The sequence below is a fragment of the Grampus griseus genome (assembly GCF_964374135.1).
Source record: "Grampus griseus genome assembly, chromosome: 21".
Classification (NCBI taxonomy): domain Eukaryota; kingdom Metazoa; phylum Chordata; class Mammalia; order Artiodactyla; family Delphinidae; genus Grampus; species Grampus griseus.
Window position 1 is genome coordinate 13,520,159 of NC_139015.1, and position 24,664 is coordinate 13,544,822.

At 37.5% G+C, this 24,664-nt stretch overlaps 1 protein-coding gene across 3 annotated transcripts; it reads right to left on the reverse strand.

Annotated features, from left to right (window-relative positions):
* Window positions 1-13: 13 nt before the first annotated feature.
* On the reverse strand, window positions 14-24,607 carry UFSP2 (UFM1 specific peptidase 2). 3 transcript variants are annotated; one of them, XM_082680422.1, is made up of 12 exons: window positions 24,557-24,607; window positions 16,433-16,511; window positions 13,865-14,048; window positions 13,717-13,783; window positions 11,318-11,475; window positions 10,737-10,929; window positions 9,267-9,413; window positions 6,674-6,838; window positions 6,339-6,463; window positions 5,071-5,147; window positions 4,039-4,163; window positions 14-180 (listed from the first exon to the last, which is right to left on the reverse strand). In XM_082680422.1, the coding sequence occupies exons 1-12, from the start codon at window positions 24,557-24,559 to the stop codon at window positions 94-96; spliced, it is 1,410 nt and encodes a 469-aa protein (XP_082536548.1). In that variant the 5' UTR covers window positions 24,560-24,607; the 3' UTR covers window positions 14-93. The 3 variants fall into 3 exon arrangements, 2 of the variants coding, with proteins under 2 accessions (XP_082536548.1, XP_082536549.1); XM_082680423.1 differs by lacking the exon at window positions 24,557-24,607 and adding an exon at window positions 21,596-21,628; XR_014298436.1 differs by lacking the exon at window positions 5,071-5,147.
* Between the last annotated feature and the right edge of the window lie 57 nt (window positions 24,608-24,664).

The window sequence follows — 24,664 nt, forward strand, 5'->3', positions numbered from 1 at the left end:
ACTACACCCAGGATTCAATTTGAAATTAAATTTATTCTTTATCAACAAATTTATAAAGTACAACTTTACTACAGTCTTTGAGTCCAAGATATTTTAAATAGTATTTGGTCGCTGAGGAAGACATAAGTTATAGTAAGCATCGCTGTTCCAAAAGTCTGGACCCTTCCATCCACACCAGCCCTAGATTTGGGAGAAGGGAAAGGAAAACCTTTTACAAAGTTATAGGGCTACATGATTGAAACTGTAACATTTTACAATCCTGCTCTGTCAGCAGGGTCTTGGAATAAGGCTCTAAATACCTATATAATTCAAATATTTGAGTTCCTGTAAAGCATAGAAAAGTAGCTTATTTGGTTCCATTTCAGACAATTCTATGATATTTAATCATAGGAATCATTAAAAATGAAAAGCTTCATTATGGCACTGTTACTCAGTACCACATTTTATTGATTTTAAGATGCATAGTTTTATAATTCTGGCAGTCGATGGCATGTGATAGTTTAACTGGCATCTGTCCATAACAAGACTACAGACAGTGAAAAAGACTGAACTAGAAAGTGGGGAGCCACCAAACTGGCCACTGCCTTGATCCCGATTTCCCAGCAGTGGCATCTCAGCAGTGATACGTGGCAGCGAGAAATCTGAGATTGCCCTTGGAGTTGCATTCTATGCCCTTCGTTTTCCTCAGGCTGTAATCATGCCACTTTGCAATTTTATGTCAGTATTAATCCTTTTCCCCAGCAGAGAAAATTGCTTTCGAACAAAATCTCATTGTGAATAGAAGTTTATCAAATTTATTCTAAGGCCATTGATTTATCAATATTTTCTTAAAGACCGAGCTCACGACTTGTCTGTGTTACATCATTCTGAAATGAAATGCTTTGTTTGCAAATACTTGTGAGGAGACTAGTGAGGATTCAAAATGCCACCATGTGAGTGACAGGTAGTAGTTTTACCCCTTACCCTACCTAACTGGGAAGCTGCTGGGCATTCTGGCAGCGACCTGAAGTCAAACAGACTGTTTTTCAGTGTGGAGGTGGGAGGGTTGAGTAGAGATGCTCTTTAGGTTTTTCTTTTTTTTTCTTTTTTTAATAAATTTACTTGTTTTATTTTGGGCTGCATTGGGTCTTCGTTGCTGCACATGGGCTTTCGCTAGTTGTGGCGAGCAGGGGCTACTCTTTGTTGTGGTGCGCGGGCTTCTCATTGCGGTGGCTTCTCTTGTTGTGGAGCATGGGCTCTAGGCATGCGGGCTTCAGTAGTTGTGGCTCGTGGGCTCTAGAGCACGGGCTCGGTAGTTGTGGTACACGGGCTTAGTTGCTCCACGGCATGTGGGATCCTCCCTGACCAGGGCTTGAACCCGTGTCCCCTGCATTGGCAGGCAGATTCTTAACTGCTGTGCCACCAGGGAAGCACTAGGTTTTTCATTTTTATTCTTCTGATTGCAGAAATAAAGATACATATAAAGTTCAAATGAGGTGAAAAGTAAAAATAAAAAAAAATCCTCCACCAGTCCTGCCCCCCCCCCACAGGTAACCACCATTAAGTTTGGTTTATTATCGTTGAGAACTGTTTCTTTACATAAACAAACTTTTTTTTATCATCTCATTTTTTTCAGCAAAACTTTCTCTAATGAATTTCATGTCCTAAAATCTGTTTTCTTAATAATAAATAGAAACAAGGCTTATACTTTCTCTGTTTTAATCTTTCTGTGGTCTTTTCACACATGTGGGCCATCTCCAGGTAACCAGACTCAAATTGTTCCCCAGAGAGGTGGGTAGAGAGGGTACCCAAACCAGAAACTGGGGGAGTCAGTAGGGGAGCCAGACTTCTTTCCTTTGAGGTGACTGACTTGGGAACTTCAAACAGGAAAGCTCCCCAAGTGGGTAAACAGAGGTCAGGCAGAGGTGCAAATGGCCCTCTGGCCCCTGCCATAGACTGAATGTGTCCAAGATTCATATGTTGAACCCTAATCCCCAATGTGATGGTATTTGGAGGTGACTGGGTTATGAGGGTAGAGCCCTCACAAATGGGATTAGTGCCCTCATTAAAAGAGGGCCCAGAGAGCTCCCTCATCCCTTCCACCATGTGAGGACAGTGAAAAAAACTACCATCTTTGAACTAGAAAGTGGGCCTCACCACCCACCAAATTGGCCAGCACTTTGATCCTGGATTCCCCAGCCTCCGGAACTGTGAGAAATAAATTTGTTGTTATAAGCCACCCAGTCTATGGTATTCTGTTAGAGTAGCCAGGATGGACTAATAAGACAGTGCCTTAGATTCTTGAGTCACGTGAGAGTCAACAGCACTTCTACTGATGGCCCGGCCTTGGCCTCAAGGTTTCTTGCATGTGTGAAGAGAGCAAAGGGTTTTTGCTATTATAAAGTTCTACAGAAATATAACTAGCGAAGGAGGGCTTCTCTGGTGGTGCAGTGATTAAGAATCTGCCTGCCAAGGCAGGGGACACAGGTTCGAGCCCTGGTCTGGGAAGATCCCACATGCCGCGGAACAACTAAGCCCGTGCGCCACAACTACTGAGCCTGCGCTCTAGAGCCCATGAGCCACAACTACTGAAGCCCACACACCTAGAGCCTGTGCTCCGCAACAAGAGAAGCCACTGCAATGAGAAGCCCGCCCACCGCAATGAAGAGTAGCCCTCGCTCACTGCAACTACAGAAAGCCTGCGTGTAACAACGAAGACCCAAGGCAGCCAAAAATAAAATAATTAAAAAAAAAAAAAGATTATTGCTAATCACAAAAAACAGACATCTCAAGTTAATGCTTAAAAAAAAAAAACCTAGCAAAGGAGAGTGCAGTTCTCAGAGAAGGCAAGCAGGGACAATGCCTTACTCTATCTAATCGCATCAGAAAACCCTACCTAAATAATTCCATTTAGTCCAAAGTCCGTCAAGCCAGCCAAAAAGAAGTAATTTTCTTATCTGTATTATGCCTCTCATTAAAATCCTAAGGCGTCTCACTGCCTTTAAGATAAAATCTGAATGCCTGGCTCCTCTGCCTGGCTCCCGGCACCCATCCCCGATTCACCTCCTGCCTGTCCCTCCAGCTATCAGCCACACCGCTTCACCAACTCTAATCACGTTAAAACTGCCACAGCTCCTGGAACATGCCCTGCTTTCCTTTCACTGTCTGTAAGTGATGCCTCTGCAGGAGCAGCCTTGTGAGCTCCAAGACCCAACGCAGCCAAAAAAAAAAAGAGCAGAGAAACCTTTTTATGGGTACTAATGATATTGACTTAAGTGACAACATGACAAAAATGAAGGGTAGTGGATAGGATATATTCATTGGCTTATAGCTGGAAAGGCTGTATGCATTCTTTGTAATTTTAATATATTTGGCAAAGAATATAAAACTTATTTAAAACTCAGGTTAATTATGTCTTATAACACTTCCCTCCTAAAGATTTAGTACTGAGTTTCATGAAAATTTAGTACTAATTTCTCATGAAAACTCAGTACTAAGTCTGAATTAGTTGCCTATATATTAACTTAAATTTATACCTTCTTTAGCTGGTAGTTTAAGCATCAACAAATACTCTTAAATCTGTTTCAAATATAACTCCTTCATAGAGTGAGATGAAGTTATATGTAAATAAATTAAAGGCAGTCAAGCCTCCATAATGTCCAGCATACTGCTTAACTAATTTCTGGTTAATTCTAAAATTATAAAGGTTATATACTCCACTCTATTTCAAGGCATTGATATATCTCACTATATTTATATTTATGCAAAGCTGTAAGTCTCCAGAGGAATATATTTATGAGTTTCGCATTCTATTAAGTTTAATAACTGAGAAAGTCTTGATAAATCTAAGCTAAATTTTGTCTTTCACAATTTACTTTAGTTCCCCCTTGTCCTCTGTATCTAGAGAGAGAGTTACTCATCACAGCCTTAGAATCCCTCTTTACAGTGAGGACCCCTGCCCTCAGTTCATAATCCATCTTTCTGTTAGCTGCCAGTTTTCTATCCTTTGGTTCTGGGTTCTTTGCCTTGTATCTAAATTTGTGTTAAACAGACACTTACCTTTTCTAAAATAACTTGTAGATCTTCAGCGCCTGTATAATGCGGATCTAAAATCAGAAATTTTATCTGTCCTGTAATCTCATTCCATGCAACTCCTAGTATTGTGTGGGCCAAAACTCCTCCCCCTATTGAAAAGGAAATATGAAATGAGAGGGCATATATTAATCTCAACTTCCCATTCAATTTCAATTTAAAAAGATTATTTTGCCTATTAATTGATCTAACAGCATTAAAATCAACTGGCGTACACTGTAAATGACACAATGTCAAATATACTCTGAAAAGATAAAATTACATCTTTAAGACAGAAAAGAAACAATTGTATCTATAATCATATTAGGTTTATATTTCACTGCAATATCCATGGAATTACCTAGACTGGATTTAAAAAGGGCCACAGAGGGTCTAAACTCCACCCAACGGAGTAACAATCACTGCTGTTGGTACCCCTCTCAGCAGCTGGGCAATGCTGCCTCTGCTCTGAGTACCTCCAATGGTGCTGCCCAGCTACTCTTTCAATACTCTCTGTATTTTGCTGAAATCTGCCTACCCGCATTTCTTACACACCAGTCTTACCTTGCCTTCTGTCATCACAGGACAAGTCTTATTTCTCACAGAATCGTGAATCTTTAGATTAGCTAATCCAATCCTCTTATTTTACAAATAAAGCCCGAGAGGTTAAGCAATTTGCATAATGTCACACAGCCAGCCAAGTTAGTGCTAGCCATGACTTACAATGCTCAGCTCAGTGACCACTGCCTCTTTTCCATTCTGCTCTCAACTCTTCAAGTATTTGAACACAGTTATCATTTCTCTTCTTAGCCTTTACTACTTCTGGTTATTATCTTTTTTGTAACTTTCCTCCTGGCCTTGGAAATTTTAAAATAATATCCAGAGAAAGTATGCATGATGTAAAAGCTAATTTTAATGTGTTTAAAAATGACTGATTTTATATGCCATTACATATTTTTATTAACCATAAGTTTCACATACTCTCCACTCTACCAAAAGAACCCGAGATATCCACCTTACCAATCATTACTGGCGTTCCTTCACTCTGGAAATGATTAACCAGTTCCCGTCCCTGAGAGGCCATTTCAGAACCTTGGCTAGAAAGAAACCATTTTCTATCAGATGAACTATTTCTAAGATAGTTGGGAATATATGAATAATGTTTTGTTGTGCCAAAACTCACTTTTTAATCACCATACGCTTCACTACTTAATCTATCACTTATTTGTTAGCACTGATTTCCACAGCCAATCCAAACTGCAATTGTGAAATCAGAGATATTAAAGTACTTGGACAATAAAAATAATAACACTATAGTTAGCAAGGTTGTTGTAATAGAAAATGTATTGAAAACATAAGCTCATAAATAAGGAGTAAGCTAGTGATGGTCATAGATATCAATCTTATATTAATACTTGCTCATATTTTAATACTAGAATTGTGATTAAAATATATTGGAAAAGATAAAATGAATGTATTATTTGGACACATTATTAATTTATTAAAATCTTAGGAAGAAAAAGAGTAGGAGATAAACAAAAAGGTCAGTCATAGATCAACATTTGATTTTTTCCTTTCAAGACGTCTCTGCCTTAAGCATTAAAAAACTAGACTTTCTGGGGACTTCCCTGGTGGTGCAGTGGTTAAGAATCTGCCTGTCAATGCACGGGACATGGGTTCGATCCCTAGTCTGGGAAGATCCCACATGCCGCGGAGCAACTAAGCCTGTGTGCCACAACTACTGAGCCTGCGCTCCCTAGAGCCCACGCACCGCAACTACTGAGCCCACGTGCTGCAACTACTGAAGCCCGTGTGCCTAGAGCCCGTGCTCCACAACAAGAGAAGCCACCGCAATGAGAAGCCCACGCACTGCAATGAAGAGTAGCCCCTGCTTACCACGACTAGAGAAAGCCCAAGCACAGCAATGAAGACCCAACACAGCCAAAAAATAAAATAAAAAACTAAATAAAAAGAAGAACAAAACAAAAAAACTAGACTTTCTGTAACTCTACTCAAAACTGACATATTTGCAAGTTTTCCTCTTTCAGACTAAGATTAGGCCTAGAGCATATAAGCAGATACCACAAAGTTCACTCATAAACTCAAATATCTTCTAAAAAATAACAAAAAAATTTAGGGCTAGAAAAATGAGATTTATAAAGCAAGGAGGCAATGTGGAGGAAGAGAAAAGAGTGACAACAAATGTGGGGGAAAATGCGCTTTTTCTTTTAATAAAAATGACAAATTCTCTTTGAAATGATTTCTCAGATTTCTTAAAGTGTCCTTACCTGACAAAAAGTATTTTTGAAGTTATACCAATCAAATGGTTCAGTACCAGCTGCACCTCGATAGATCCAATCCACTGCCGTGATCCGACAAATGTTGCTGGTTTGTCCCCAGCATCAACTAGAGCCTTTGTGTATTTAAAAATACAAAAAGATCCATACACAAGACAGCTATTAAAAATTACGTTTAGGGCATTTTCCCTGATTACCAGTATTTATACTTTTTTTCTTCAAAACAGAAATAAGTCTGCACCATGAGGTAGGAATAATTATTAATGGTATATTAAGGGTTAATGAAACATCCAACTGATTACAATTCAAAATGGCATGTTCTGTACCTGCTGAATTTCTCTGTGTGTTGGAATGGATCTCTCTGTGTATCCCTGGTGTTTGAACCAAGAGCAGATAGTCTGCAGAGACCGATAAGCACAGCCCCAGCCATTGTCATCGATCCGATCCTGCATATAATGATGGTAACCATATATGCCCTGGACCACAGAAATCTATATAAAAAGAAGAAACACAGTAAAATATTAACTTAAGATAGATGTATATATTATATTACACATACACATACTGAGTCATTTTACTATTCCTGGAGCTAGACTTACTTTATTTAGTTCCTTATAAAAAATTTTTTAAAAAAGAGGAAATACTCCCCAACTCTTTCAATGAGCCAGTATACTACTGATACAAAAGTAAAGTAAGAACAGTATGAGAAAAGAAAATTATAAGACAATATCATTCATGAACACAGATGCAACAATCTTAATAAAATATTAGCAAACTAAATCCAGCAGAGAATAAAAAATAATAATCATAACCAAACTATCATGAATGCAAATCTAATATTGTTTGGAGATTTGCGCTGGAAGTATTTAGGAGTAAATATCATGATGCCTGTAATTTTCTTTGAAATGGCTCAAGGGGAAAAAAGGAGAAATGAAGCAAATATAGCAAATTGTTGACATTGTTGCATATATGTAACAAGAGACATGTACAGTAACGTTCATAGCAGGGTTGTCTAAATAGCAAAACAACCTGGGGGAAAAAATGATACCAAGGTATATTATCCAGCAATAAAGATAACTGAACTACAGTTATACACAATACCATGGATAAATCTTAGCTACATGATACTGAGTGAAAAAGCAAGTTGCAGAAGACTATACACAGAATGACACCATTTTGGTAAAACTCAAAATCAAGCAAGACTAAAAGCAACACTGTTGAGAGAATATATACATATATGGTGAAACTATTAAAAGAAAGCGAAGTGAATGATGAACCCAAAACTCAGTATAATAGTTCCTCCTGGGTGTCGGGGAGGCAGAGGAGTGGATAGGAAGGAGAACACAGTCAGACTGGCCACATCCTAGTTCTTAAATGGGGCAGGGAGCTCTCCAATATTGATTTCTTTACTGTGCTTTATAACTTACATGTATGTTACATGCACAAATTAAGTATCATATAATAAATATTAAGAAATATATAAATGCTTCTTGCATTTTTGCAATACAGATAACCAACCCATTTCATTGTCAGAAAACAATCAGTATTTATTCAGTACCTTCTGAGTGTCCCGGCGCTTAGTAAAGAACTATTAGGAATGAAAAATGAATATATGATATAATACTTACCCTAGAAGAGTTCCAAATATAATCTGAGAGAGAAAACATTTATGTAATAATCTACGGGAAAACTATCAAGAGTTATGTTGCTTGTTAGAGACTCTAAATTTTGTATTTCCTATTCTATGATTCTATGACTGTGACAGAACAAGATTTTCAATCAGGAACAGTTCTCTCAAGATTTCCTCCCATATAAGCAAAATAAGTGAAATCATTCAATGTCACTGAAATGTTGACTAAAGTCTCATTTGTATGCACGTAACGGTGAGTGCCCAGCCAGAGCTGTTCTATGCGAAGCTGGTCTGCCCACAGCTCTCGCAGGTGAAGCTGCTGTCCCAAGTGCATGCTGATGGCCAGAACCGGAAGCAGGCCCCTAACTGCCCTAGGGTCAACGTTGTATCCCGTACTCATCTTTAATTCTTAAGATTTCCTTACAAAGCACCTGGAGGCTCAGCAGGTATTGAATGCATGCCATGACAAGATGGGCCAATCAAGTTTTCTCTTATGGGAATTTGAATTGAGAGGTGCAGAGTGAATCAGGCAGTAAGTGCAAGGAATGAAGCTGAAACAATGCATGCAATGAGCAGCTCTGAGGGAGAGTAGGAAAAGTTATGTCAGGCTGAAAAAATGAGGAAACAGAAGACGAGGCTGAGAAAAGTAGAGTAAAGGGAAGGAACAGGCCAGTTAGGATCAAAAGCACCCCCAAAGAAAGCTGAGGAATGCCATCAAGGAGTGAGAGTACGCCTTGAGACCGAGGCCAGCCACAGCGCTGCTTTGTTCTAAGAGGCCCAGCTGTACGATTCCTATTCTTGGTTGCCCATGAGATCCTCTCTTACTAGCCTGCATGCATCCTTAGAGGAACCCTTCCCCCACACTCCTTTTCTGAGCTACCTTTAGTGAAAAGATCTACCCCTTACAACTAGGTATGTGCTGTACAGGAAACATGTAGTGCTTTATTAGCCTTTTCCTACAGTGTGAGTTGTGTAGAAATATGCCCTTAATTAGCATGATTTCTCAGGTTCAGAATGGAAATCAAATGGGACAAGCCTTTAAAGAAATTAAGGAGTGGAATTTTAGTAAGAGAAATGTGCTACACACTATCTAGTCCTAACCTTTTTAGACCACTGTGAATTACTGCCGTCTTAAGCAATGATCATTAAAAGGAAAGGGTGGCAAAGTATGTTTTAGGGACGATGATACCTGTTATGAATTGATCCTTACAACTTCCACTGCGTACAGACAAAAAACAACTAATGACACTTATGATCAATTGACTCACATAAAGAATTACTAAACTCACCATACCAGTCTCTATGTTAGGTGGATTGAGATAAGTATGTGGATTTCTAATGTAACCATCTTTGTACGGTTCATCTGGAAAGTGATAAGCATTAGACCTTTTGAAATAAGGTCTGTCATGAGGCAGATTGAAGAGATTGTGTAACTCCTAAATGAAATCAGAATCAAGAGGAAAGAAGAGAAAAAAAGTTAAATGATTTAGACTCCTAGTCAATAAATAAACTCAAACTAGATACAAAACAGAAAATTTACTATATATTGGTTATAAATGTTATCAAACTCACTTATGATTTAATTCACTAAGGTCAAAGAAAGTGAGATTTAAACTAAAACCAAAAATGATTTATTTTTGTTTATCTATGTATATGGATAGAAACTGGAAGAGAATGTAGAAAAATGATAATAATTCGTTAGAGTCAGAGAACTGAGATTATTTAAAATTACTCACTGTAACACACTCTGTTAAAATACATCCAGGCTAAAGACTGGTTTTGAAACAGCCTCATAAATGAGTAAATTATAATTAACAATGATATAATTATATCAAAATATTTTTTAAAAATCATGCTTAGAGTACTTAACAAATATAAGGGGTAGTGATTAAATTATAGAGATTGGTGGCATGAAACCAACCAATACGGCATCAGAATAAAAATACACATATATGTTTAAAAGGAAATATATTCCTGAATGTTAAAAACATGTTAATAGTTACTTTGAAAAGTCTGACATCTTCTTCTGCTATTTCCTATGTATTCTAGCAGTTTGAATGGGATCACTAGCTTATGTAACTGTTGCCTCTGCAAATCAATTCATCTGGCACTTACAGAGAGGTACAGAGGGTTACATTGTTATATCTCTTTTCAGGGACAGAAGAAACTGGGAAGATAGTCCCATGGTATAATTTGATGGATGCCAGGCAAGGCCACACATCAAAAATATGTACTCCCAAACCAGTCATTTTGCCAAGAAATCTCATTTCTTTGAATGCTGATCATGTTTTCTTCAAAATGCCTCTAATAAAAACCAAATAACCCTGGGATGTGGGGGATGGAGTAATACTATAAATCCTAATTAGAAACAGCATAAATCCTAATTTCCCTTCTCAGACTCTAATCTTGTCTCTTTCACAAATCTGGAAGTAACGGAAGAGAAAAGGAATAACACTCATCAGCTGCTCCAGGCATGTAAGCATCTTTTCAGTTCTAAATTTCATTACAGAAAAATAACATATGAACTACACTGAACATATGAAATTAAAATGTTACATATGGTTTAGCAAAGTATTTTTTTATTAATAATACTTTAAAAAGTTATAGAACAGAAGTTAAATAAGGTGTAAAGCTAATAGTCTGCGTCCACACTTTAAAATTAAATCACAAAACAATGTCCATTTATTAGAAACACATAATTAAACACAAAATGAATGATAGCTGTATTTTTTTTTTAAGAAAAAATGAATTGGTTTCACCTTTCTATAGGCCTGCAGCTGATCATCTGGAATTCCTGATGGATATGAAATTGTTACAAGATTTTTTTCCCCTGGTAATAAAAAGTGCAGTGGTTCAGGGACCACGATAGATGTTCCTTTCATGTATTTCAAAATGCATTTTTCCATATCAGTTAGTTGATTATGAATTGCATCAACCAGACGTTTACGAACTCTGAGGGGGGGAAAATATACAAGTGCCTTAAGAGAAGTTATAGTAGTTTATGATACATGAAAGTGTCGAGTGACTATATTCCTAATGTATCCTCGATTGGACCAGGTTTATTAAAGGAAGTCTAAAAAATGCAAAGTTAAATGTTAAATAAACTAAATTTCCTCTGTGTAGATAAAGGGAAAACCCTACAGGTTTTGCATATTACTCTACTTCCTCCAATAAACATCTAATTACTAGATGACTCTTAGTTTAATAATAAACAAAGAGTAAATCATAGTAAAAACAACAACAACCCTGAATATGCCTATATGATAATTTAAAATGAGCTCTGATTACTTTGGGAGAGGGTCCTCATTTAAACGTGGCAGTAGTATTAGAAAATACCTACTTTCCCCACGTTTCTTCTGGAGCAACAGGTACAACTGCATCTACTGGTAAAGTCATATTAACATAGTGGTGTCCTCCGCTTTCTCTTTCAATGATGGGTGTTACAGCTGCCAGAGGGGTTGACATTTCCAGCATAAGATCTATATTTACTATTTGATGCTATAAAGATAAACAGTAAAAGTTAACTTGTAGAACATCCAACAATAATATAAAAGGTAAGTAAAAGGACTTTTTAAGGACCATATAAGCTATATTACAGTAAATTATTGAAAAGCACAAATCTTAGCTTAAAGAAAAAATCTTCCCTGCTTCAAAATAATCTGAGGAGAAGGGGAGAGTGAGTGGGAAGTAAAGGTGAAATCAGATTGATCACGTACTGGTAAACATTAAAGTTAGGTTCACCAGGCTTCATTTAACTATTTTCTCTACTTTTGTATACATTTAAAAATTTCAAAACAAAACAAAACAAATCAAATGAACAAGATACAATAACCACACACTGAAGCAACTTTTAAACATATATTATGACTATATACCTGTGGTCTAAAGACATAAAAAACTATAAAAAAATATTGAACTCTATTAGTAGGTTTGATTTTGATAGTGGTATGGGAAAACAATTCTGAAAATGATTTCTGTATATTAAACAAATTTAGCAAAGTATTAAGAGTACTGGAAGCCAGGTTTCTCACTGGGAAAAGGTCAGGAATTGTGTGAGGCTGAAGTAGAACTGGAGGTATAATATGATTTACACAGATAAATATGGATGTATGTGTTATATATGTATAGTATGTATATATACATGTGTGTGTTCCTTGGGGAAATGGCTGATTCCTGAGCTAGAACAGGGCAAGTACAAGATGTGTCTGGAACATCCTGTGGAAGAAAGTAGCAAGTACTCAAAAATATGGTGTCAAGAGGACACTGGAGCCAGCATGAAGTTTCTATTGGCCAAATCTTAGAAAATGTGAGCATCAAAATAACTAAAGACAGTAACGGTAACAGATAACTCTTTGCATAAAATAGGAATCCATGCTTCCATGCAGTTAATAAACAAACAGGGAAATGGAAAATGTCCCCCTCACAGTATAATGTCGTCTAATAAATGTAAAAGGAAATGATAGACTTAGAAAAATCACTATTTTGCAACCATCAGATTAATGCTAGATTCTGGCAAAAATTATCAATTGATGTTAGAAGTGATGGGTGAAAACTTGATGAGGAACAGGATATATATATAAACTCAAGGTATCTTCCCACAAAATACTTACTAATTTTAAGGGCAAAAAATAGTACCCTCACCGTGGAGAACACTGGCAGATACCACATTAAATGATCAAAGTTAACATCACTAATACAAGAACAAACTGAGCATATGCTTCTTTCATATGACGTGCTGAGAAGGACACACATTACTTCTGTGGTATTCCTACCAACAATGAACACATGAATCTATCACGAGGAAGCCTAAAACAAACCCAAACCCAAACTGAGGAACATCCTACAAAAGAACTGACCCGTATCCCTCAAAATGTCAAGCTCCAACGACTGGTAATTCTCAAATCCTTATCCACAGCCCACAGTTTTTTTGTACACACTCCACATTTATAAATCTAACAGCTCATGTGGACTCCTCACTGCTGTCTAAAACATAATGTGACCGAAACCGACCTCATGTCTTCCCCATCTTCCATCTTTACCCAAGCAAGAAGCTGGTCATCCCACATCCAATTAGTTTCCAGATATAACCTATTCAATCCCCTAAATAGTTCTTGTATCCATTCCCTCCTCTTTATTACCGTAGCTACGTTTTGGTTTGGCTTCTCCTGAGTGGTCCCTGCCCACATCTCCAACCTCACGTCCACTCTATTTTCCTTACTAGTCTGGAAAAACACTAAAGGTATACTAACTTTGTACAACTTCCTGCCTTGAAGCAGCAGCTCCATTTTTCATCTCCAATATCTGGCAAAGTTTGTGGCACGTGGCAGGTACTCAATAGTACTGGTTCAAAAATCAACAGAACCGAAACAGTGTGAAGAAAAGTAAATCATTTATTATTTACTACCTCATATAGCATAATGTGTCACTGTCATGTTTCAGAATGACGCCTTTTTATTTGTTTTAAAATAATTTGTAAGCGGACTCAAGCTGTTTTATTTCTGTGGGAGCAAACAAGGCATCCAAACAACCCATTTAAGATATATATTATAATGGGACAAAAGTTTAGATATGTACACCAGAGATATAACCTCTGGCAAGACATTTAATTTTTCTGGACCTGAATAATCTGATCTGTAAAAAAATTAAGAAAGTTGGGTTAAGTAATTTCTAAGATTTCACTCAACTCCAAATTCAAGGATTGAACATTTTTATCACTAAGAAGACAGGTGATTTGCTTACCATGTCTGACAACTTTTTGTCTTTCTTCCTCATGAATTTTCGTTTTGTATCTTCTTCCTGTCCAAATCTAAATTTTTAATACACAAAGATGTTTACCATACGAAATGACGTTGTGAAAACACTTCTAGCCATCTTCAAGCATACTCACTGAATAAAGCGCATTATGTTCTTACAGGTGGAACTATCAGTCAGTTCTCCTGGAATGGTGTTCATGTCGCTGTTAGGCCATATGTACACTGAACTGTGGCAGATTCTGAACACAAGTGCATTTGAAGAAAGCTTGGTTGATAGGTCACTCAACATATGTTTTAGTGCTTTCTTGACAAAAATTTCTAAATTAAAAGAACATAAATAGAATAAGAAAAATTGTAAACTTTTCAACATGAATGCTTCCAAGCGTACAAAAGTACAGCACAGTAAAACTGACCCCCAAATATCCATTCCCTATATTCAATAATATAAAAACTTTTTTTGCCTTTTTTTAAAAAAAATTGACAAAAAATTCACAGACCATAAAATTCACTGTTTCATGTTTACATTTCAGTTGCTTTTAGTATACGACAAGGTGTAAAATCATCACTATTTAATTCCAGAACATTTCATCACCCCCAAAGAAACCCTGGCCTGACCAGAGGTCATTTCCCATTCCATTGTGCGGACATACGTTTTTAATTCTCTTAGGTGATCACCTAGGAAGAATTGCTGGGTCATACGGTAACTGTCTTTTTGAGGAATTGCCAAACTATTTTCCAAAGAAACTGCACCATTTTATATTCCCATCAGCAATGTATAAGGATTCCAATTACTCTCAAAATACCTTAGTACTTATAGCAATAAAACTACTGAATGAAATTTAAATTTCTTTATAGTTCCATTCTTCCTTGGACTATATCCCACTAAGACTGTACAAAGTACTGTGCTGTGAAGTCACAGTTTTTTTCTCTGTGTGCTATGTCATCAACCTGATATTTGTCTGACTTCATTTTCAGGGATTTCCTTTTTACTTTATAGAATTTTTTTAATATGAAAAACATTTTCATGATTCCAAAGTCAAAACTATAAAACAGATATATCTGAAGAAGACAATATTTAAATACTTGTCCTAGCTTTATACTCCTAAATCCTAAACCTAGTTAACCTTGTGATTAAAATACTTATTTAACTATCACACTGATATCTTCATAAATAAACACCTTGAGATTGTGGTAGAGAAAAGATTACTTGTAACAAGTCAGATTAAAAGATATCCTGATATGTTTCAGAAAGCCAAATTTAAAGATTTTTAGCTGCACTACAAAAGACAAACATAATTCCTGGATTACCTTCTGTTTATCCCTGAAGGACCATGAGGTAAAGTACCTAAATAATTGTGATGTCTTTAAGTTAAGCACCTTCTTCCCCTCAATTTCCTCATTAATGATTCCCTTCATAGAGTGTTTCAAAGAGTTTGATACAGGAGGAGGAATACTATCAAGTCAGAAGAAAAGTTCAAATACATTAATCACTAGGTAAAAAGTATCTGTAGTCCTTATTTACATTTGAAATTACATCATTATATCTGGTGACTAATATATTAGTTATACTTTGTGATAAGTTCATAGCAAAATATACCTTCAATTTATATTAAGTTGTAAAATGTAAGGCTTTATCCATACCAGTAACATATTAAGGAACAACAATACTTTACTGATAAGATAGGCCTAAAAGTGAGCTTTAGTCCTTGCAAAATGATTCTCATCTTGATGGTACATTAGAGAGTCACCTGAAAAGCTTACTGATGCCCGAGTCTCTGTCCTTAGAGACTTTAATTGGTCTGGAAGTGGGGATTCGAATATGGACCAAGATTGAGAACAAGTGACTAATATGAAGGGATGGGTCAGAGAGAACATTCAGCTTTCACTCCCTCTTTCCAAAGGGCGAGTAAATAATCGTCAGCTGGTGATCTCCTTCAAGGAACTCTGACACTGCTTATTCCTTATCTTTCTGAACTTCTTTGTGGCTCCTGACACCACTGATCATGCTTTTCTTGAGTGATTTCATTTAGTATCAAGGTATTAACTAGCATCCTTGAGAGATATGAAGTTCTCTTCTCTCCAGTTCTGACCACTCCCCGCTAAGTTTCAGGCTCAAATGACCAAATGCCTGTTGGGAGCTGGCACTTGGCTTACTGTGGCATCGCAAATGAAACACATCTCAAACACAGCTCTTCATCTTCTTCCTCTGTTATTCGTTGCCTCAGTTCGTGGCAGTAGTCAGAAACAGGAAGACATCCTAGAATCTGGTTTATACAAACACTGCTGATTTTTCTCCCATAGAGCTTGCCTACCATTCCTGAACAACATGCCATTCAAGAGGGTGGGCTCTTGAGACTCAGGGTTATGTACAATTGTAAGTCTACAACGTACAAGTCTGGGTGCCTCTTTATGTTGTGCTCATGGGGGATATTTATATTTACCGTGACAATTTTCTTTGAGAGGGCAGTAAAGTTTCTTAAGTAAGGGGACACCTTTTCCTAATGTGCACAGAGAGCCCCATGGGCTAGAGGTGGTGGGGAACAGTGTCTAAGTTTAAATCCAATTTATATCACTTACTAACTATATGACCTTAGACAGTTTATTCATCCTATCTCTCAGTTTCATGTGCAAAATGGTAAGAATCTCACTATATTTCATAATCAACTTTATAATAAAAAAGCAGAGTATTGGGGCAGACCTACCATTAGGAGTAGCTAGCTGAAAAGCTAGATCAAGGCCACCTCTCATTCTGAAGAGTATATCCATAGTCTCTGAAATAACCTAAGACAAATGAAACCAAAATTTCATTGTAAAACAAAAACTCATCCTCATATAAATTAGAATCAAACTGAATTTAGGTTTAGGCATTAATTAACCTTGATTTTTCAAGCTATTTCATGAGTTAATTCCTTGTTTTATGGAGAAAAACAAAACACCATAATTCTAAATTAGAGGTTCTCAACCTTTGTTCCACATTGAAATCACCTGAGAAGTTTAAAATACTGATCCCTGGGCTACACCCCCCGAGATTCTGATTAATTGGTCTGGGGAGGGTCTAGGCACAAGGATATTTAAAATGTCCTCCATGTGAATGAGTCTAATGGGAAAAGGTTGAGGACCACAGCTCTAAGAAAGTATTTCTAAATTACAGTTTTAATAAATATGGGGTTTAACAATGACATGAAAAGATCAATGGAAAATAACTAGTTTAAGAATGGGACAAAAACACTGACCCTATTATGATAAGAAGTGATGGTCAAGACAATGAGAGGAAACTAATATATCACTGACAGTGGGAGTATAAACTCTTAGAATTCTTCATAGGGTGATATGGCAATAAGAATCAAAAGCCTTATATTCACGAGCAGAAGCAAGAAGAACTACAGTCCTGCAGCCTGTGGAACAAAAACCACATTCACAGAAAGATAGACAAGATGAAAAAGCAGAGGGCTATGTACCAGATGAACGAACAAGATAAAACCCCAGAAAAAGAACTAAATGAAGTGGAGATAGGGAACCTTCCAGAAAAAGAATTCAGAATAATGATAGTGAAGATGATCCAGGACCTCAGAAAAAGAATGGAGGCAAAGATCGAGAAGATGCAAGAAATGTTTAACAAAGACACAGAAGAATTAAAGAACAAACAAACAGAGATGAACAATTACAATAACTGAAATGAAAACTACACTAAAAGGAATCAATAGCAGAATAACTGAGGCAGAAGAACGGATAAGTGACCTGGAGGACAGAATGGTGGAATTCACTGCTGCGGAACAGAATAAAGAAAAAAGAAGGAAAAGAAATGAAGACAGCCTAAGAGACCTCTGGGACAACATTAAACTCAACAACATTTGCATTATAGGAGTCCCAGAAGGAGAAGAGAGAGAGAAAGGACCTGAGAAAATATTTGAAGAGATTATAGTTGAAAACTTCACTAACATGGGAAAGGAAATAGCCACCCAAGTCCAGGAAGTGCAGAGAGTCCCATATAGGATAAACCCAAGGAGAACCACACTAAGACACACAAGAATCAAACTGGCAAAAATTAAAGACAAAGAAAAATTATTGAAAGCAGCAAGGGAAAAATGACAAATAACATACAAGGGAACTCCCGTAAGGTTAACAGCTGATTTCTCAGCAGAAACTCTACAAGCCGAAAGGGAGTGGCATGATATACTTAAAGTGATGAAAGGGAAGAAACTACAACCAAGATTACTCTACCCGGCAAGGATCTCATTCAGATTCGATGGAGAAATCAAAACCTTTACAGACAAGCAAAAGCTAAGAGAATTCAGCATCACCAAACCAGCTCCAGAACAAATGTGAAAGAACGTCTGTAAGTAGGAAACACAAGAGACAAAAACAAACCCAAAACAATTAAGAAAATGGTCATAGGAACATACATATCGATAACTACCTTAAATGTGAATGGATTAAATGCTCCAACCAAAAGACACAGGCTCGCTGAATGGAGACAAAAACAAGACCCATATATATGCTGTCTACAACAGACCCACTTCAGACCTAGGGACACATACAGACTGAAAGTGAGGGGATGGAAAGAGATATTCCATGCAAATGGAAATCAAAAGAAAGCTGGAGTAACAATACTCATATCAGATAAAATAGACTTTAAAATAAAGAATGTTACAAGAGACAAGGAAGAACACTACATAATGATCAAGGGATCAATCCAAGAAGAAGATATAACCATTATAAATATATATGCACCCAACATAGGAGCACCTCAATACATAAGGCAATTGCTAACAGCTATAATAGAGGAAACCAACAGTAACACAATAATAGTGGGGGACTTTAACACCTCCCTTACACAATAGACAGATCATCCACAATGAAAATAAATAAGGAAACAGAAGCTTTAAATGACTCAATAGACCAGATAGACTTAATTGATATTTATAGGACATTCTATCCAAAAACAGGTTACACTCTCTTCTCAAGTGCGCACAGAACATTCTCCAGGATAGATCACATCTTGGGTCACAAATCAAGCCTCAGTAAATTTAAGAAAATTGAAATCATAACAAGCATCTTTTCTGACCACAATGCTGAGAGATTAGAAATGAATTACAGGGAAAAAAACGTAAAAAACACAAACACGTGGAGGCTAAACAATACGTTACTAAATAACCAAGAGATCACTGAAGAAATCAAAGAGGAAATCAAAAAATACCTAGAGACAAATGACAATGAAAACACGACCATCCAAAACCTATGGGATGCAGCAAAAGGAATTCTAAGAGACAAGTTTATAGCTATACAAGCCTACCTCAAGAAACAAGAAAAATCCCAAATAAACAATCTAACTTTACACCTAAAGGAACTAGAGAAAGAAGAACAAACAAAACCCAAAGTTAGCAGAAGGAAAGAAATCATAAAGATCAGAGCAGAAATAAATGAAATAGAAACAAAACAATAGCAAAGATCAATAAAACTAAAAGCTGGTTCTTTGAGAAGATAAACAAAATTGATAAACCATTAGCCAGACTCATCAAGAAAAAGAGGGAGAGGACTCAAATCAATAAAATTAGAAATGAAAAAGGAGAAGTTACAACAGACACTGCAGAAATACAAAGCACCCTAAGAGACTACTACAAACAACTCTATGCCAATAAAATGGACAATCTGGAAGAAATGGAAAAATTCTTAGAGAGGTGTAACCTTCCAAGACTGAACCAGGAAGAAATAGAAAATATGAACAGACCAATCACAAGTAATGAAATTGAAACTGTGATTAAAAATCTTCCAACAAAAAGCCCAGGACCAGATGGCTTCACAGGTGAATCCTATCAAACAGTTAGAGAAGAGCTAACACCCGGGCTTCTCAAACTCCTTCCAAAAAATTGCAGAGGAAGGAACACTCCCAAACTCATTCTATGAGGCCACCGTCACCCTGATACCAAAACCAGACAAAGATACTACAAAAAAAGAAAATTACAGACCAATATCACTGATGAATATAGATGCAAAAATCCTCAACAAAATACTAGCAAACAGAATCCAACAACACATTAAAAGGATCATACACCATGATCAAGTGGGATTTATCCCAGGGATGCAAGGATTCTTCAATATACACAAATCAATCAACATGATACATCATATTAACAAACTGAAGACTAAAAACCATATGATCATCTCAACAGATGCAGAAAAAGCTTTTGACAAAATTCAACACCCATTTATGATAAAACCGCTCCAGAAAGTGGGCACAGAGGGAACCTACCTCAACATAATAAAGGCAATATATGACAAACCCACAGCAAACATCATTCTCAATGGTGAAAAACTGAAAGCATTTCTTCTAAGATCAGGAACAAGACAAGGATGTCCACTCTCACCACTGTTATTCAACATAGTTTTGGAAGTCGTAGCCATGGCAATCAGAGAAGAAAAAAATAAAAGGAATGCAAATTGGAAAAGAAGAAGTAAAACTGTCACTGTTTGCACATGATATGATACTATACATAGAGAATCCTAAAGATGCTACCAGAAAACTACTAGAGCTAATCAATGAATTTGGTAAAGTTGCAGGATACAAAATTAATGCACAGAAATCTCTTGCATTCTTATACACTAATGATGAAAAACCTGAAAGAGAAATTAAGGAAACACTCCCATTTACCACTGCAACAAAAAGAATAAAATACCTAGGTATAAACTTACCTAGGGAGACAAAAGACCTGTATGCAGAAAACTATAAGACACTGATGAAAGAAATTAAAGATGATACAAAGATATACCATGTTCTTGGACTGGAAGAATCAATATTGTGAAAATGACTATACTACCCAAAGCAATCTACAGATTCAATGCAATCCCTATCAAATTACCAATGGCATTTTTTACAGAAGTAGAACAAAAAATCTTAAAATTTGAATGGAGACACAAAAGATCCTGAATAGCCAAAGCAGTCTTGTGGGAAAAAAACGGAGGTGGAGGAACCAGACTCCCTGACTTCAGACTATACTACAAAGCTACAGTAATCAAGACAATATGGTACTGGCACAAAAACAGAAACATAGATCAATGGAACAAGATAGAAAGCCCAGAGATAAACCCACACACCTATGGTCAACTAATCTATGACAAAGGAGGCATGGATAGACAATGGAGAAAAGACAGTCTCTTCAATAAGTGGTGCTGGGAAAACTGGATAGCTACATGTAAAAGAATGAAATTAGAACACTCCTTAACACCATAACAAAAATAAACTCAAAATGGATTAGAGACCTAAATGTAAGACCGGACACTATAAATCTCTTAGAGGAAAACATAGGAAGAACACTCTTTGACATAAATCACAGCAAGATCTTTTTTGATCCACCTCCTAGAGTAATGGAAATAAAAACAAAAATAAACAAATGGGACCTAATGAAACTTCAAAGCTTTTGCACAGAAAAGGAAACTATAAACAAGACAAAAAGACAACACTAAGAATGGGAGAAAATATTTGCAAACGAATCAACGGACAAAGGATTAATCTCCAAAATATATAAACAGCTCATGCAGCTCAATATTAAAAAAAACAAGCAACCCAATCCAAAAATGAGCCAAAGACCTAAACAGACATTTCTCCAAAGAAGACATACAGATGGCCAAGAAGCACATGAAAAGCTACTCAACATCACTAATTATTAGAGAAATGCAAATCAAAACTACAATGAGGTATCACCTCACAGCAGTTAGAATGGGCATCATCAGAAAATCTACAAACAACAAATGCTGGAGAGGGTGTGGAGAAAAGGGAACACCCTTGCACTGTTGGTGGGAATGTAAATTGATACAGCCACTATGGAGAACAGTATGGAGGTTCCTTAAAAAACTAAAAATAAAATTACCATGGGCTTCCCTGGTGACGCAGTGGTTGAGAGTCTGCCTGCTGATGCAGGGGATGTGGGTTCGTGTCCTGGTCTGGGAAGATTCCACATGCCACGGAGCGGCTTGGCCCGTGAGCCATGGCCGCTGAGCCTGCGCGTCCGGAGCCTGTGCTCCACAACGGGAGAGGCCACAGCAGTGAGAGGCCCGCATACAGCAAAATTAAAAAAAAAAAAAAAATTACCATATGATCCAGCAATCCCACTACTGGGCATATACCCAGAGAAAACCATAATTCAAAAAGACACATGCACCCCAATGTTCATTGCAGCACTATTTACAATAGCCAGGTGATGGAAGCAACCTAAATGCCCATGGACAGACGAATGGATAAAGAACATGTGGTACATATATACAATGGAATATTACTCAGTCATAAAAAGGAACGAAACTGGGTCATTTGTTGAGACGTGGATGGATCTAGAGACTGTCATACAGAGTGAAGTAAGTCAGAAAGAGAAAAACAAATATTGTATATTAACGCATGTATGTGGAACCTAGAAAAATGGTACAGATGAACCGGTTTGCAAGGCAGAAATTGAGACACAGATGTAGAGAACGAACGAATGCACACCAAGGGGGGAAAGCGGCAGGGAGGTGGGGATGGTGGTGGGATGAATTGGGCGATTGGGATTGACGTGTATACACTGATGTGTATAAAACTGATGACTAAGAAAAACGTGCTGTATAAAAAAATAAATAAAACAAAATTCAAAAAATTTTTAAAAAAAGCCTTATATTCACATTCTTGGCCTAGTAATTCTGCATTTAGAAATTTAATTTCTAAGGAAATTTGCAAAACATACAAAGATTAGGGTATACAGATGTTAACCTGTCAACAAGAGGAGACTGATTAAATAATTATGAATATTATACAGTAATGAAAAATAATGCTTTATAAGAATATTTAATGCCATAGGAAAATGCTTGCAACTTATAAATGGGGAAAAAAGCACTTGTAAAGTGGAATCTATTAGCAGTTCTTAATTTGGGTCCATACATTGCAGGTAGTTGACATATGACAAAGACATATATCATTTTGCTGGGGGAGAGGAGTGGGAAGGAGGAAGGGGTTTCAAAGATTTCATCAGATACTCAAAATATGTCCCAAACAGGCTGAAGAACCATACTACACAGTAAGAACCCTATTTTGAAATAAATGAGTAAGTACTAACATTTACTGAGCCCTTAAAATGTAAAAGGCACTATGCTAAATGATTGGACATATATTTACTTTGATCCTCAGAACATTACAAAGTAGGTACCATTATTATTTTTCTCATTTACAAATCCTTGTCACATTTTTCTTTTTTTTTTTTTAGCTGTGCCACGCGGCATGTGGGTTCTTCCCCAACCAGGGATCGAACCCGCGCCCCCTGCATTGGGTGAGGAGTCTTAACCACTGGACCACCAGGGAAGCCCCCTTGTCACATTTTTTTAAGGGTGACTGCTTTTATTTTCCATAAATTGTAACTTGTTCAAAGGCCATGCCCTTTTCCCCAATTATACTTCTTGGAATTTATCCTAAAGAAATAATCAAGAAAGTTCAGATAAATTTAGCTTGAATGTTACCCACTTATCATGCTGTTATTCATCATAGCAAAAAGCAAACAAACAAACAAAAAACCCCACCTAAATAGCTATCAATAACAAGTCTGTTAAGTAAATAAGTCAGTTAAATACTATGCACCTATTTGAATAAAAAATATTTAATGGCACTGAAAAATACTGAAGATAAGAGTTATAAAGACAGGCAAGAGCAACATTTAACTGTTACTTTCTGTGTGACCTTGTAACTAATCACTCAAGTCTGTCTTCTCTTCTGTAAAACTGGAAAAATATACAACTTCACAGGGTTGTTGTGAAAGTTCCATAAGAGATCTTATGAGAATGCACTAGAATCTCCTCACACTTCTGAATTGAGATCCTTTCTGAAGAAATAATATTTAAACTGAGATCTGAGGGGTAAGTACGTAAGAGTATGAGCAATTCCAAAGGAAAGATGGGGGTGCAGGTGGACAAGCCCATTCCAGGCAGAGGCTCGGATTGGTGAAGGCCTGCTTAAAAGACCACTTAAGAGACCACAGCAGATGGTTAGATCTCATGGTGCCAAAGACAAGGATAGTTGGAGATAGTGACGACTGACAGCCATTTAGAAGTAGATTCCATAGCATTTGATTAGTGAACAGATGTTCAGGAGTTGAGAAAAGGGCGATGTCAAGGATGATTTCCAGGGTTTTGGCATGAACAACAGTGGGGTGGATGGTAGCGCAACGAACTAAGATGGGGATCACTGGAGGAAGAGCAGGTGTGGGACGAGGGGAGGTGGGAATGGTGAGTCAGTTTTGAACTTGCTGAGTCTGAAATACATATGAGCCATCCAAGTGGAGGTACGGACAGTAGATATGCGGATCTGGAGCTCAGAATACATCTCTAAGCTGGAGATACAAATTTTGGAGAAAGCACAGGGTGTAAAGAAAAGTACTGAACGCCACATCTAGGATACGGATTGGAGGACCTGCTTCAGCAATTAAGAGGGAAACCAGGGGAGTGTGACATCACAGCAGCTAAGGGAATACAGTATTTGCAAAGTCACTCATATCTTTCTCAGGTCCAATCCTTCCTCGAAACCTTCAAAAATGCCTCATAATTCCCTCGTTCTCAAAATGCATGCACAAGTAGAAGGTGCAGGGAGCGCGTATCCAAAGGCGGCTGCGCTGGGGCCGGGGGTTCAAGGTTGTGTGGGGCAGTTTCCCTCTGGTCCTACCGGGAGAGGCCGATGACAGGACGGCCCAGACCACGGAGTTCGCAACTACCACCGTGGGCCCCGGCAGACCCAGTTATTTCAAGGGCCATAAAGGCTCGTAGCAGCTAGTGAAGTCTGAGGGGAAACGCTGGGGTGGGGGACGAGCACGGGTACTCACCATAGCGGGTACGTGGAGCTGATACGGGTGCCGACGGCCGACCAAGCACAGGACGCTGGCCCGGAACTGGCGTCATCGGGGGCGGGGCTTGGGAAGACCGACTATAAT

Coding starts and splice junctions, on each gene's coding strand:
- UFSP2 (XM_082680422.1), bottom strand. Junction 10,930..11,317: donor CCAGAAGAAACGTGGGGAAA/GTAGGTATTTTC, acceptor TCCCCCCCTCAG/AGTTCGTAAACGTCTGGTTG. Junction 5,148..6,338: donor TCAAAAATACTTTTTGTCAG/GTAAGGACACTT, acceptor GTTTCTTTCTAG/CCAAGGTTCTGAAATGGCCT.